Raw genomic sequence first — 15,968 nt, forward strand, 5'->3', positions numbered from 1 at the left:
ATAGCATCCTTTTTTTTTTTTTAATTAATTTTTATTTATTTATATTTTGGAGGCTAATTAGTTTACAATATTATATTGGTTTTGCCATGCATTGACATGAATCTGCCACGGGTGTACATGTGTTCCCCATCCTGAACCCCTCTCCCACAACCCTCCTCATCCCATCTCTCTGGGTCATCCCAGTGCACCAGCCCTGAGCACTCTGTATCATGCATTGAACCTGGACTGGCTATCCATTTCACATATGGTAATATACATGTTTAAATGCCGTTCTCTCAAACCATCCCACCCTTGCCCTCTCCCACAGAGTCCAAAAGACTGTTCTATACATCTGTGTCTCTTTTGGTGTCTCGCATACAGGGTTATCGTTACCGTCTTTCTAAATTCCATATATATGCATTAGTATACTGTATTGGTGTTTTTCTTTCTGGCTTACTTCACTCTATATAATAGGCTCCAGTTTAATCCACCTCATTAGAACTGATTCAAATGTATTCTTTTTAATGGCTGAGTAATATTCCATTGTGTATATGTACCACAGCTTTCTTATCCATTCATTTGCTGATGGACATCTAGGTTGCTTCCATGTCCTGGCTATTATAAACAGTGCTGTGATGAACACTGGGGTACACGTGTCTCTTTCAATTCTGGTTTCCTCGGTGTGTATGCCCAGCAGTGGGATTGCTGGATCATATGGCAGTTCTATTTCCAGTTTTTTAAGGAATCTCCACACTGTTCTCCATAGTGGCTGTACTAGTTTGCATTCCCACCAACAGTGTAAGAGAGTTCCCTTTTCTCGACACCCTTTCCAGCATTTATTGCTTGTAGACTTTTGGATAGCAGCCATTCTGACTGGCATGAAATGGTACCTCATTGTGGTCTTGATTTGCTTTTCTCTAATAATGAGTGATGTTGAGCATCTTTTCATGTGTTTGTTAGCCATCTGTATGTCTTCTTTGGAGAAATGTCTGTTTAGTTCTTTGGCCCATTTTTTGATTGGGTCATTTATTTTTCTGGAATTGAGCTGCAGGAGTTTCTGGTGTATTTTTGAGATTAATTCTTTGTCAGTTGCTTTGTATGCTATTATTTTCTCACATTCTGAAGGCTGTCTTTTCACCTTGCTTATAGTTTACTTGGTTATGCAGAAGCTTTTAATTTTAATTAGGTCCCATTTGTTTAGTTTAGCTTTTATTTCCAATATTCTGAGAGGTGGGTCATAGAGGATCCTGCTGTGATCTATGTTGGAGAGTGTTTTGCCTATCTCTTCCTCTAGGAGTTTTATAATTTCTGGCCTTATGTTTAGATATTTAATCCATTTTGATTTTATTTTTGTGTATGATGTTAGAAAGTGTTCTAGTTTCATTTTTTTACAAGTGGTTGACCACTTTTCCCAGCACCACTTGTTAAAGAGATTGTCCTTTCTCCATTGTATATTCTTGCCTCCTTTGTTGAAGATAATGTGACCATCAGTTCAGTTCAGTTCAGTCACTCAGTTGTGTCCAACTCTTTGTGACCCCATGAATCACAGCCTGCCAGGTCTCCCTGTCAATCACCAACTCCCAGAGATCACTCAAACTCACATCCATCGAGTCGGTGATGCCATCCAGGTGACCATAGATGTGTGGATTTATATCTGGGCTTTCTGTTGCATTCCATTGATCTATATTTCTGTCTTTGTGCCAGTACCATACTGTCTTGGTGACTGTGGCTTTGTAGTAGAGCCTGAAGTCAGGCAGGTTGCTTCCTCCAGTTCCATTCTTCTTTCTCAAGATTGCTTCAGCTATTCGAGGTTTTTTGTATTTCCATATAAATTGTGAAATTATTTGATCTAGTTCTGTGAAAAATACCATTGGTAGCTTGATAGGGATTGCATTGAATCTATAGATTGCTTTGGGTAGTATACTCATGTTCACTATATTCTTCTGATCCATGAACACGGTATATTTCTCCATCTATTTGTCCTCTTTGATTTCTTTTAGCAGTGTTTTATAGTTTTCTATACATAGGTCTTTTGTTTCTTTCAGTTCAGTTCAATTCAGTTCAGTGCTCAGTTGTGTCCGATTCTTTGCGATCCCATGAATCGCAGCACGCCAGGCTTCCCTGTCCATCACCAACTCCGAGTTCACTCAAACTCATGTCCATCGATTTGGTGATGCCATCCAGCCATCTCATCCTCGGTCGTCCCCTTCTCCTCCTGCCCCCAATCCCTCCCAGCATCAGAGTCTTTTCCAATGAGTCACCTCTTCACAGGAGGTGGCCAAAGTACTGGAGTTTCAGCTTTAGCATCAGTCCTTCCAATGAACACTCAGGACTGATCTCCTTTAGAATGGACTGGCTGGATCTCCTTGCAGTCCAAGGGACTCTCAAGAGTCTTCTCCAACACCACAGTTCAAAAGCATCAATTCTTCGGCACTCAGCTTTCTTCACAGTCCAACTTTCACATCCATACGTGACCACTGGAAAAATCATAGCCTTAACTAGACAGATGTTTGTTGGCAAAGTAATGTCTCTGCTTTTGAATATGCTATCTAGGTTGGTCATAATTTTCCTTCCAAGGAGTAAGCGTCTTTTAATTTCAGCATTTGCAGATGGCTGCAATCACCATCTGCAGTGATTTTGGAGCCCCAAAAAATAGTCTGACTCTGTTTCCACTGTTTCCCCATCTATTTCCCATGAAGTGATCTGACCAGATGCCATGATCTTAGTTTTCTGAATGTTGAGCTTTAAGCCAACCTTTTCACTCTCTTCTTTCATTTTCATCAAGAGGTTTTTTAGTTCCTCTTCACTTTCTGCCATAAGGGTGGTGACATCTGCATATCTGAGGTTATTGACATTTCTCCCGGCAATCTTGATTCCAGCTTGTGCTTCTTCCAGCCCAGCATTTCTCATGATGTACTCTGCTTATAAGTTCAATAAGCAGGGTGACAATATACAGCCTTGACGTACTCCTTATCCTATTTGGAACCAGTCTGTTGTTCCATGTCCAGTTCTGACTGTTGCTTCCTGACTAGCATATAGGTTTCTCAAGAGGCAGGTCAGGTGGTCTGGTATTCCCATCTCTTGAAGAATTTTCCACAGTTTCTAGTGATCCACACAGTCAAAGGCTTTGGCATAGTCAATAAAGCAGAAATAGATGTTTTTCTGGAACTCTCTTACTTTTTCCATGATCCAGCGGATGTTGGCAATTTGATCTCTGCTTCCACTGCCTTTTCTAAAACCAGCTTGAGCATCTGGAAGTTCACAGTTCACGTATTGCTGAAGCCTGGCTTGGAGAATTTTGAGGATTACTTTACTAGTGTGTGAGATGAGTGCAATTGTGTGGTAGTTTGAGCATTCTTTGGCATTGCCTTTCTTTGGGATTGGAATGAAAACTGACCTTTCCCAGTCCTGTGGCCACTGCTGAGTTTTCCAAATATGCTGGCATATTGAGGGCAGCACTTTCACAGCCATATCATTGTTTCTTTAGGTAGATATATTCCTAAGTATTTTATTCTTTTCATTGCAATAGTGAATGGATTTGTTTCCTTAATTTCTCTTTCTGTTTTCTCATTGTTAGTGTATAGGAATGCATGGGATTTCTGTGAGTTGATTTTATATCCTGCAACTTTACTATATTCATTAATTAGCTCTAGTAATTTTCTGGTGGAGTCTTTAGGGTTTTCTATATAGAGGATCATGTCATCTGCAAACAGTGAGAGTTTTACTTCTTCTTTTCCAATCTGAATTCCTTTTATTTCTTTTTATTCTCTGATTGCTGTGGCCAAAACTTCCAAAACTATATTGAATAGTAGTGGTGAGAATTTTGTTATGAAACCATAAAATTTCAGTGCAATTATTAATACTCAGTTGGATATTTGAATATAGATAATGTATGTCCCATGACAAATCCATATTCTCTATTTATATGTATTTAATTTTAAGATTTTTTATATGGTTAATAGACCGTAGCATTTATTTGAAGATTTTTAAAAATAAATTTATTTATTTTCAGTTGGAGGATAATTACTTTACAATACTGCACTATTTCTGCCATATATCAACATGAATCAGTCATAGGTATACTTATGTCCCCTACCGCTTGAGTTTACCTCCCACCTCCCACCCCATCCCACCCCTCTAGGTTGTCACAGAGCACCAAGTTTGAATTTCTCTTTTCAGTGTTCTTTTTACAGTATTGATAGCAACTCATTTATTTAAAAATATTTTGCAAAAAGTATGTCTTTTCTACTCAGGGTTAATTTGGCAATAAAATTATCCAGTTTATACTTCATCTCATTTTTTTCCCCCTGAATCTTCCCTTAACAGGAACAGGAGGCTAAGATTCCTATTTGTTTGTGGAAACACATTTTCTTTCATAGGGTCTATAGATAGAATATGTAGAAAAATATAAATAGCTCTGTCATATTTATTAGGTAACATTTGGGTAATGAAATGGAAGGAATGTCTAAACTTCTATACATATTAAGATATGACTATAATCCCCTCTTATAAAGTAGCTGTTCTTTACCTGGAGGATCCATGACTCACTGGTAAGGGTATCCATGTTATCGGTTTATGATGTACATGTACTCATGGAGATATTTATTAAATATAGCCATTCTAATAAAGACCCTCAGTCTATAGACTTTCTAAACTCTAATATCTTCTCTGTCTCTTCTTATACACAAACCATCTTTGAGGTTTCAGTGACTTTCTTCAAGAGGAGGTGGTTTTATCTTAGTAAGTCTGTAAAGCTCACTAGTAAGCATCAATGTGTGTGTGTGTGCATGTTAGTCACTCAGTCATGTTCGACTCTGTCTATAGAATTCTCCAGGCAAGAATACTGGAGTGGATTGCCATTCTCTTCTCCAGGGGATCTTCCCAACCCAGGGATCAAACCTGGGTCTCCTGCATTGCAGGCAGATTCTATACCATCCAAGCCACCAGGGCAGGCCAGTAAGTAGCACTGCTAAAGTTCAAAGTTAGTTGCCAATCATTATGAGTTACTGATGATGTTTCAAATTTATGTTTAGTAGAAGGTTTTATTACCTTTTATTTTTGATTTACTTTTCCAAATTTAAAGCTGACTTTTGCAAATAAATTTTCATCATTATTATGATTCAACTAATTGACTAAATAATTTGCTGTTTCCCTCATTTCTAGAGAAGTCACCTATGATAATTGGTTATCTATAACTTTATTCCACTTTTTAATAAATTATAGTTTTAATAAAAACATTAAAGGGAATATTATATTTTACCCCCCCAAAATAAGAACTTCTTTGTTTCATGTAACAATGAGAGCAAACCCCATCTGTGTCTCATGTAATAATGTGAACAAACAATAGAATAATAAGCTATAAAAACTAATGTGAAAGGACACAAAAGAAATCTGTTCAAACATGCCTAGCACACTAAAAGATACCTCAGCCATGCTCACTGCTAGAACTCACTGGTTTTCCTTTTGTTTTACAGAAAGAATGTGCTAATTTCATCAAGGTGCTTAAGGCTTATAATCAGACTCATTTGTATGCCTGTGGAACAGGGGCTTTTCATCCAGTTTGCACCTACATTGAAATTGGACATCATCCTGAGGTAAAGCTCGCTTTTAAAAAATGGTGTTTGTCCATGACCGCTTCCTTTTCAAATACTTTAGTACTAATTTCTTCACTTCATTGAAGAAATTAGTTTGCTGTTCGATAGCTTCTACTTGGAATTCAGGTGTTATTATTGATTTTAATGTGTGAATGCAAAAAGAATTGAGACCATCACTCAACAATAACTGAAACAGGGAGAAGGAAGGAAGAAAGCATTTGCTTTTCCTCTCTATTACAGACTCCAACCCATTTTGCATGTGTAGCAGATGTCAGCAGGCTGAATGTGTACTGTTTTCTCCTTCGTTTGTATACTGCCAGCTTTCCCCACCATTTCCCTCCTCAGCCAGAAGTGTCTGCCACCACAGTTGTTTTCTTCTGCCCAGGGATTAAGAAAGGATGCCATACATGTGCTCAATGCTCTGATCACATGTTTGACCTAAATTGCTCACAGTTGTGTTCTTGCTTAGCTAGGCTTTATATTTATATTTTGGACTATAATTTTGTCAGTATAAAAAAGATAAAAAAATGTTAATTTGTCTCTTGCTCCTAAAAGATGTTTTAGTGAGAAAATTAAGTTGGGTAAATTTAAGCAAAATTTGAAATTAGGGATGTATTTAAAGGAAAAGTTTCTAGTTTGAAAGCAATTCCATGGGTTGCATTTATCAATAGCCTTTAATTATAAGCCCTTTATAATTTTTGGCACAAAATCCTATGAAAAACAAGTGTTCATGTGGTGAAAAAATCTTGTGACAGAATTTTCTTCCAATTGGAATCCAGAATTACTCATCAGATAAAAGGTTTGTTCCCAGAATATTTCTGGAATCCTAAATGTGAAATATAATTTACATGTTAGCCACTTCTTTATAACTTTAAATCCTTTCTCTATATTTTCTTATGGTATCCAAAAGTGATACAAATATGTTCTTACAACCCAAACACTGAATAATCGAAACATTTTTGTGTTGTACCTTCTTTGTATAAGAAGACACCTTTGAGGCTATGTGGTTTCTAGACTAAACGTGATTATTATGACTTTCCTGATGATCCTGGAAGATTAAAACCCTTTCCCAAGTTCTCATGCGTTTAGACATTTGCCCTCATAAACCTCTTCCCCTAGTGCATCCTTCTTCTGCCTTTTTTTCTTTTTTTACCAGCTCGCATTCTGTACCTGATGACATATCCAGGAGTTTTAAGTAAATTAAACTTTAAGGAAAGGCAATTCTACTTAAGTTACTTGTTTTGTATTGATGAAATTAGGAGTAATTTCTTGCATACAGTCCTGCAGATTTTACATAATTAACTTTTTAGCAACTTCTGGATAAATCTTTCCTTCTTCACCTGCTTCTAAGCTATTTTCAATGGTGAGGCACCCTAAAACTTGGGTCCCACTTTTCTGTTTATTGGAGATATCGCTGGAAAACATTCTGCATGTTGTCTTGCACTTTTCACATCTGTCTGGCATCATGCTATATGGCACAGTGGGACCCGGAGAGCTGAGCTCCAGACACAGGTTTAGTGGAAAATAGGTGGGCTTTAGGGTCATTTCTGGCTTCTAATCATGTTCTACAACTTACTATCTATGGAGTCCAGGAAAATTGCTTAACCTCTCAGATTCTGTCTCATAATATGTAAAAACAAAGTAAACCTCTATGATCCTCAGTATCCTTATATTTAAATGATAAATCAACTTACTACCTCCAACTGTCTCCCAACTCTCCAACCACGGCATGGCCCACTGACATTTTTTGCTATAGAAACTCAAGGAGTTGTATCCCTTCATTATTAAACTCATGTCCTCTAGCCTTTCACTGGAGAGCTTTTGTCCAACCTTAGTTCAATACTTGATACTTAATCTGCAGTAAACTACTAATTTCTTTTGTGTCTTTGTTTCTAATCTAGAAAGTGGTAATAAGAATGGTCTCTACCTTGTGCAGTTATAAGAGTTTGACATTGCTTAATAGGTAGTAGGTCCTTAAAAAATGCATATTGTAATTTTTAAAATATGAATGTGTATCTCAGGATGAAAGTCATTGCAGCTTTTATGGTAATAACTGTACTTTGCTATTAAATGTACCTCATTCATCAGAGTTTATAAATTACTGCACTGGGCTCTCACTCTTGCCAGGTTGTTTTGTATTTAGCTTAATTCCTCTACTTTTAATTTTGAAGCTTAGATGATCTTGATGGCTATTTAAATTAAAATATCACATATGGTTTCTGTATTTTTACACTTTTCCCCAAATATAGATTTTTCTTTTTCTTTCTGAAGTTGCTCTTTAGCAGACTTCCCTCTTTCTCAACTCATCAACTACTCATTACTGGTTTAAGAGTGGGTGGGAGGATGCAGAGGTAGGAGCCAGGCCATTTACTCAGCAAAATGGAGGAGGCCTTTTCCTCCACTGAAATAAATAAATAAAGCTTCCCATCCAATCACCTTATAGTAGGATATTGATGAACAAGTGTTTTATTGAAATTCTAAAACTCAGAACCTTTGAGAAAAATCCTCCCTCAGAAGCTCAGTGGTCTTGAATTGCATGGCAACTGTGTTATGGGGAGATGCTGTTCCAGACTATTTAGGGGTCAGAGGGAAGATGATTATGCAATTATCTGGGGGAATTGGGAGCAGTCTAGACAGTCAATCTAGGAAATTCTGGAAAAGATATTATCAAGATGGCTTGTCTAGACAACATAAAATTCAATTTTCAATGCTAAACTGACTTAAAAGAGAATCTGCTTTAAATTGATCTCTATTGGTACTTAAAATACTACACTTGTATTTAAACAGTTATACTGTTTTTGAATTTGAGACAATGAGACAATATGTGTTTAATGCAGTTAGGAAAGTCATGGTGGTAATGGAAGGATTGGCAGAATAAGAAATAAAATAGCAAGCAGAACTGAGGCCAGGCTTGTTGGATTAGAGTTCGTAAGATCTCCTGAAGTTTGAATTTAGTAACTTTTATTTACAGGGATGGGCTTTCAGACAGAACTAAGATAAACCTTTTCCTATATTTTGGTTGAAAAAGTAGCATGTATACTCTGCTGTTTTCTGTCCTCATTACATAAAATAATGAAATAGTTTCTTTTTTAAACTACTGTCTAGACTTTACATATTATAAATAATTTTATGGCACAAAAAAAGACATTTTGCTTTTATCATGACTTCATGGAGATTTTAATATACAGTTTTTTATTTGCAGTGTTCTTTAAAATAACTGTCTTATATTGAGCCCCCAAGATTGTTAAAATCCATTGTTAGAAATTATAGATTTAACCTTTTCAAGATGGCTGGATGCCACAGAAATAAAGATATTACTTCTGAAACAAAGCAAAACTTCCTTCATCATTTAATAGCTTCAGATCTAATATGAAGAAATTAAAAATTCCTTTTAAATAATAATAAGCAGTTTGCAAAGAAATCCTTGTTTAGTCTTCTGATTGTGAATGATCTTACTTTACTCTTCCTGCATTTTAACAGCAATATTTAAACTCCTGAATACTATATTCTGAAATCTCCTCTTGCTGTATAGTGAATGCCTTATGACCATACAGAGCATGTCATTGATTGCTGTATTAAGCAGATTTTGTGTTTCCTGTAGTACAGTTGGGAATTGGTAGACCTATATTAATTAACTCCAGTTCTGTAAGATATGTGTCAGTCAATTCTTGGTTATCCTCCAATAGTACTTGACCCTGCAGATAACTGCCTATGAAGTCACATGCTTCATACACATGTGTGTGTTTATTATAAAAATTCATGCAGAGTTCACAGGAAGAATGATTCAGAGCTAGAGTACAGATGATTTTTGAGTTTAAGCTCTCAATATCCATGCCATTCAAATGAAAAATGTAAGCCATCCTTACGCAACAGAATATTCCCCAAAGACTTTTATTATATGGTATTTCCCTCTCAAATTTACATTTGTTAATAAAAAATGTATGAATTTAGGAGGGGTATAGCCGAAGAAGTCTCTGGTTGTTTTCTCAAATTCCAAAACGGCCTCCTCTGTGTACTGGGAGGAAATCTAAAGAAAGATGAACCCAGATGAGAGCTGGAAAATATTAGCTCTATAAATACTCTCATAATGCCATGATCTCAATTTATGATAGAACCAAAGGAACATTAAGAAATGCACGAAAGCTTAACGGCTATCTCTAAGGTCAATTCTACAATGACAACTAATATATCAAGGTATAAAATAAAATGTTTTGTCTGTTTTTTTCTCTTCCACCAAGAATAAGAGTTTGCTTCTATGTAAAACTTTAAATCAAATGTTCTTTGTAACAGTCTCCAGGGTCAAAATTCTACTTAAGTGGTACCTTGAGCTCAGCTGACTAATCTATACATCTAATTAACTTTTTCTAATTGAGTTATCTCTCTCAAAGTATTTTGTCATTGAGTCCAATAGAATAAAAGTTTATTTCTTGTACTGTAGAAAGTACAAGAAGAGATGTGCAAGTTAAGAAATTTAGATATCTTGGTAAAACAATGAGGCATTCTTTTAGGGTGGTTGTATCTTTCCATCTTTCTTAGATCACGCGATGGAGTCTGTCTTTTCCCACTTACGTTCAGTTCAGTTCAGTTCAGTTCAGTCGTTCAGTTGTGTCCGACTCTTTGCGACCCCATGAATCGCAGCACGCCAGGCCACCTTGTCCATCACCATCTCCCGGAGTTCACTCAGACTCACATCCATCGAGTCAGTGGTGCCATCCAGCCATCTCATCCTCTGTCATCCCCTTCTCCTCCTGCCCCCAGTCCCTCCCAGCATCAGAGTCTTTTCCAATGAGTCAGCTCTTTGCATGAGGTGGCCAAAGTCCTGGAGTTTCAGCTTTAGCATCATTCCTTCCAAAGAAATCTCAGGGCTGATCTCCTTCAGAATGGACTGGTTGGATCTCCTTGCAGTCCAAGGGACTCTCAAGAGTCTTCTCCAACACCACAGTTCAAAAGCATCAATTCTTCGGCACTCAGCTTTCTTCACAGTCCAACTCTCACATCCATACATGAGCACAGGAAAAACCATAGCCTTGACTAGACGGACCTTAGTCAGCAAAGTAATGTCTCTGCTTTTGAATATGCTATCTAGGTTGGTCATAACTTTTCAGGATAACATAAATTAGTAGGTTAGTAGACTAACAGAAGTCAGGATTCTTGGTGACTTCTCAGCTTCATTATTTCCACCAGAGGCAGTGCATCGCTCATTTGCACTGCAAACCTGTGCCAAATGTGGTTGGAGTAAGACCATTATGGTTTCTAGGGTTTTTTTTTTTTCCCTCCCTAATCTTTCAATACTTGAATTGTGTTGGACAGGAAACCATACAAATTACAGTGCTGAATAAACAGTACCACCATTTATATTGCAAATTAAATTTTAAAATACTCTGCTGTTTGTATTTGAGGAAAAAAATCACAGTTCATAAATTCTGTGACTTTAGCAACTCACCAGTGTATTTTCTATGAGCTATTAACATTCTAAACTCTAGATATTATCAAAAAGTCTGTTTCTCAAAATTAAAAGAACTAGTGGCCAAGTGAGGTAATAGGGAGACCTAAATTATTAGAAACACGTTTAGGGGAAAACAAACAAACCAACAAAAAAACAAGTGGTGAAAGAGAGAAAGAAAACCGAAAATCCAAAGCAGCATCCCTTTTACTGTATTTAAAATGTTTCAGATGACCATTTTATATTTTGACTTGTTTGCTCTAAATATTTGATATGAAAACGCCATAGTTAAGGAGATAAATACACTTTACTCTCTATACTTATTTGGTTCAATGGTGAAGTGTTTGGGTTTCTTTTTTTTTTCCACCTACACAATATTTTGTCACCTTTTATCCCTAAAAACAATAACAGAAAAAATAGAAATGTTAACATTCAGTTCTTAACTTGCTGGGTATTTCGTTCCATGTTTTGTCAGATCTAGTTCACATAGTACCAGAAAAAGAATTTGGACAAAATTAAAGAGTTTTCTTAAGGTCATATTGGCGCATGATGCCATTATCAATTACTTATTAAAAGACTTTATTATCTGTAGTACTCAATTCCTGGAGGCACCTTTATTCACAGTCAACCCAGACAAGAGGACTAAAAGATAAACAGTACTTTAACCAATGTATTTTTTCTTTTCCTCATGAACTACGAATGCTGATTTGGAACAAAGAACTTTGATTTCCTGGAGCTAATCTGTCAATGATAATGTGAACTCCAACTTAATTCTCTTTTACTGTGCCCTCTTGACTGGTTGCTTTGCACACATTCCATATATAATCTATTTTAAGAGGATATTTCTGTTCATAAAAACTCTTGTTATCAATATTATATTTTTCCCAAAACAAACAAACAAACAAAAAAATAGAGTAGTGCTAAACCCCAGCACCTGCTCACCTGTTTAGGCTGTTTTCATCTCCTTCCTCTTCAGGACCCTTTCTTTACCCTTGGACTCACATTCTGTTTTTCCTCCTTTATCTCTTTGTCTTCTTGCCCAAATTACTTCATTTGGAACCAAAGGTTAAGGTTGTGAAAATACAGCTTGGATATATGTGTGAGAAGGGAAGGTATTAGTTTCATATATTTGAAACTTTGGAAAAACAGCAAAAGAAATTTAAACTGAATTTCCACAAATCAGAATACATTCACCTCCTCTTGGTGTGTGTTCCAAATAGCCCTTGGCAAGTTATCTTGTAGATTTGTTTTAAATCATAATGGTTCACTTTGATGATAACCTGAGGAAAATTATATAAATTCATTCTAAACTAGTTGGATAACTACTAGTTGGATAATCATGTAAAATCTTAAGATTTTAGTGCCCTTGTTCACTCAAGGGTTATAAACATGTGAGTGCCAAGAATATACCTGTAATATCTTGGGCTAATAAGAAGGAAACAAGAGTTGACTTGATAGGCAAACACTGTCTTCCTGCCAAGTGAAGGCCAAGGTGAGGTCAGAATGGGCCATATGAAAGATCTTGCTGTGCTGCAGAGGAAAGTAAATTACCCCAGAGCACAAAGGAGAATCAGAACTGCTAGTCCCAAAGACTGTAACTTCTGGTCACTAGAATCACCTTCATATTGTAAGAAGGTATTTACTTCTCAAGATTTACAAAGATATTGTTGTCACATTGTTTGCTAATGCTGATTTCAGTTGTATTTGTTCTCTGTTCAGTACATAATTTTAACCGTGAAGAACCTATATTTAGATTTATAATCTTATAAATGTAGTTACTATTAGAAAAAGCAGACAGTGTCCCCTGTTCCCTGTGTTCACATCTGAGGACACTCCCCTTGTTCTAGTGTGTTGACTTCTCTTCTAGGCTCCTCGTGGTTCTCAGTTGCTCCAGTCTTACTGCATGTGGTCCGTTTGGAAGTTGGAGGATCTGGGGAAATAGAAATAGCAAAGGCTGATGCTGAGAATCAGTGTGAGGTAATAGGAATAGCACTGAGGTGAAAAGGAAAGGTATAATGAGAAAACCAGACGTTTTGGTATAAAAGTTTTATTAAATAGATTTGAGAGAATACTAGAAGATAATAGAGGCTTAGCATTTATAATCTAGGTTCTTCAGATTTGTAGCTACAATTCTGTTCTGCTGCTACCATCAATGCCTTTGTGGTATTGGAAGCAATTTGTATTCTAAAGCAATTTATAGTCATTAAGATAAAATTGACATTAATAAAAACATAGGAAACATTTTTCCTAAGTAAGGTTCGAATAATAATGGTGAGGAATATAAAGATGAATGCTTGTCCCCAAAGATTGAACACATACATAGATATATAACTTCAACATTGGTGAAAACATGAGCAATGATAATGATAATCCCAACAACTAGTATTTACTAGCAATAATTATGCTATGTAATGGCAGCATTGGGTATGTTACTTTAGTCTTCACAAAATCTGATGAAGTACATACTCTTCACAGCCTCATTTTATTCATGAGAAAATTAAGGTTTCCATGGGTATTTTGTAATGGGCCTGAAGCAATCATGCTATTCAGTGCTTTATGTCTAGTCGAGAATCTGCTCCTTTAAAAGAAAGTACCAGTTGGTGCAGGGGGAGAGGAGGATTAAAATCATTAATTCTTATTTAGATTATTAAAGATTTTGTCATGTATTTATATTTTATATTTCAGAACTTCTTAATGTATGCCTAGTCTGAACAAAGTGATAACTGTAATTAAGGGATAGCTTGATGAAGTGAACAGAAGCCATCACGTTTAAGCTGGGCTTTGAAAACTGGATCAAATACTGATGGATGTGGAGGATCCTTTAGTAAGACTAGAAGGATAGCATAGAAGGCCAGAGACATGAAAGGCGTTGGTAAGTGGCAAATATCTCAGCGTGCATAGAGTACAGTGATTTTCAAAAGGAGCTGGAAAATTAGAATCAAATTGAGTTTGGGGAGTCCAGTCAAGAGCTATACAAAGCCTTAGGAGGTTACTACTAGTATTGCTATGATTGGTTCTGAAACATATTTTTAGTATCAGTGTGTGTGTGGTAGGGGATGGACATATAGGAATATCCATTTTGAGACTATGGCAAAAGTTCAGAAATGTCTCATAATGAGAACTTGGACTGATACCGAGGAAAAAGATACTGAGTAATGTTTAAAATTCTCACAACAAACAATAATAAAATAGCATCTAAATATCATAAATCATGATGTATATTGACATGATGCTACTCTTTAAACTCCCCAATGAAAAAATGGTTTCCCAATTGTTTTGTGACAATTAGATAAAACATGCTTTATAGCATATTGTGGCTTACTTCACTTCTGAGTCTACGAATAAGCTGACTTTATGTTGTGCATAAAACAGTAAGCTACCATATGCAAAGTTATGTGAATTTCTCACCCATTGTGTATAACAAAAACATGGTTTCTCCACACTTGTAAATCCAGAGAATGCTATTTTGTGTAATGCATCTGTGAAAGTAATTCAAACACACTTTGTTTAAAACAAATAACAAAAAGAAACAAGATGCATTGTACTTAGAAATAGCTATTTTTAAATGAAAACCATGCTTTAATTTTAATTTCATTATTATATTATAGCTTATACTGATTTTGTGAGATTTTTGTGAGACTAGTATATCCAGTGTACCCCTTGTTTTTCTGCCCAGTTTTCCTCATGCTATAACTACTCTCTGTGGTTTTCATATTAATTTTATTACTATTAATGATTGTCATTGCTGGTATATTTGATGGTTTTATGAGAATTATAGCATTTTATATTCATTATTCAGTGATTGAAATGGTATCTCCACTTTTCACTTTAGGAAACTAAGTCTCAGAAAAATTCAACAGCCTCCCTATCATCATGTATCTAGTCAGTTCGTTGTCATGACTTTCCTAGTGACATCAATATTATGTCTCATACTGTACTGATGTTGTACCGTCCCCATTGGTAGGATGCTGTCCTATGTGTCTTTTTTTAATTATATATTTTTTTGATGTAGTGAGAATGCTTAACATAAATCTGCTCTCTTAACAACTTTTTAAGTGTACAATTCACTATTGTTAACTATAGGCACCATGCTGTGCAGCTGATCTCTAGGACTTACTCATCTTGTGTAACTGAAACTTTATACCCATTGAGCAGCAACTCCCCATTTTTCTACCTCCAGCCCCTGACAACCACTGCTCTATGCTCTCATTCTATTCTCTCAATCTATGAGTTTAACTGGTTTAGATTTCGCACATAACTAAAATCATGCAGCATTTGCCCTTCTGCTCCTGGCTTATTTTACCTAGCTTAATATCCTTTAGACACCACACAAAAGAAGTCACTTTCTTTTCTACTAATTCCCTCTCTATGTAATAAAGGTGTTGAGCAAAAATAAAACTTGCCTGTGGTACTTCCACTTAGACACACAAAGAAATCCTAATATGTTTTATGCTCAGTCATGTCTGACTCTCTGCAAGCCTCTGGACTGTAGCCCAACAGGCTTCTCTGTCCATGGGATTCTCTAGGCAAGAATATTGGAGTAGGTCACCATTTCCTTCTCCAGGAGATCTTTCTGACCCAGGGATTGACTACAATCAGAGAGAATTGTAATTTTTTTTAATCCAAAAGGGAAAATCAGATTCTGTAGCATTCTTAAAATATTTTAAAAATTAATGAGTTTCCCAATTATTCAAAGTAAGTTTAGCAATGAAATGCATCTTACTATTTCTTGGTATTTTGATTGTCATAATTCAAGAACACAAAAGTCTGGATATTATTTTATGTAGAATTTTAGATTCTCTAATAAACAGAAAATATTTAATTTTATATGGCACACAGATTATCAAATAACAGAAAATTGGCATTGTGTTTATTTTATTTTCCTTGACATAAATGGGCCTTATCAAGTTATCTCTGCTGATGAAAATATTAGCATGTTTGAAAGCAGTTAT

General features: G+C 36.0%; 1 protein-coding gene across 1 annotated transcript in view; it reads left to right on the forward strand.

Moving 5' to 3' along the window:
- The window catches only part of SEMA3A (semaphorin 3A), a 251,278-nt gene that overhangs the window by 95,016 nt on the left and 140,294 nt on the right, over window positions 1–15,968 (forward strand). The window contains exon 4 of the mRNA XM_040260710.1: window positions 5,454–5,573. Coding sequence (XP_040116644.1) covers window positions 5,454–5,573 — 120 coding nt within the window. The remainder of the gene's footprint in view (window positions 1–5,453; window positions 5,574–15,968) is intronic.

Source organism: Oryx dammah, unplaced genomic scaffold (genome assembly GCF_014754425.2).
Source record: "Oryx dammah isolate SB20612 unplaced genomic scaffold, SCBI_Odam_1.1 HiC_scaffold_18, whole genome shotgun sequence".
Lineage (NCBI taxonomy): Eukaryota > Metazoa > Chordata > Mammalia > Artiodactyla > Bovidae > Oryx > Oryx dammah.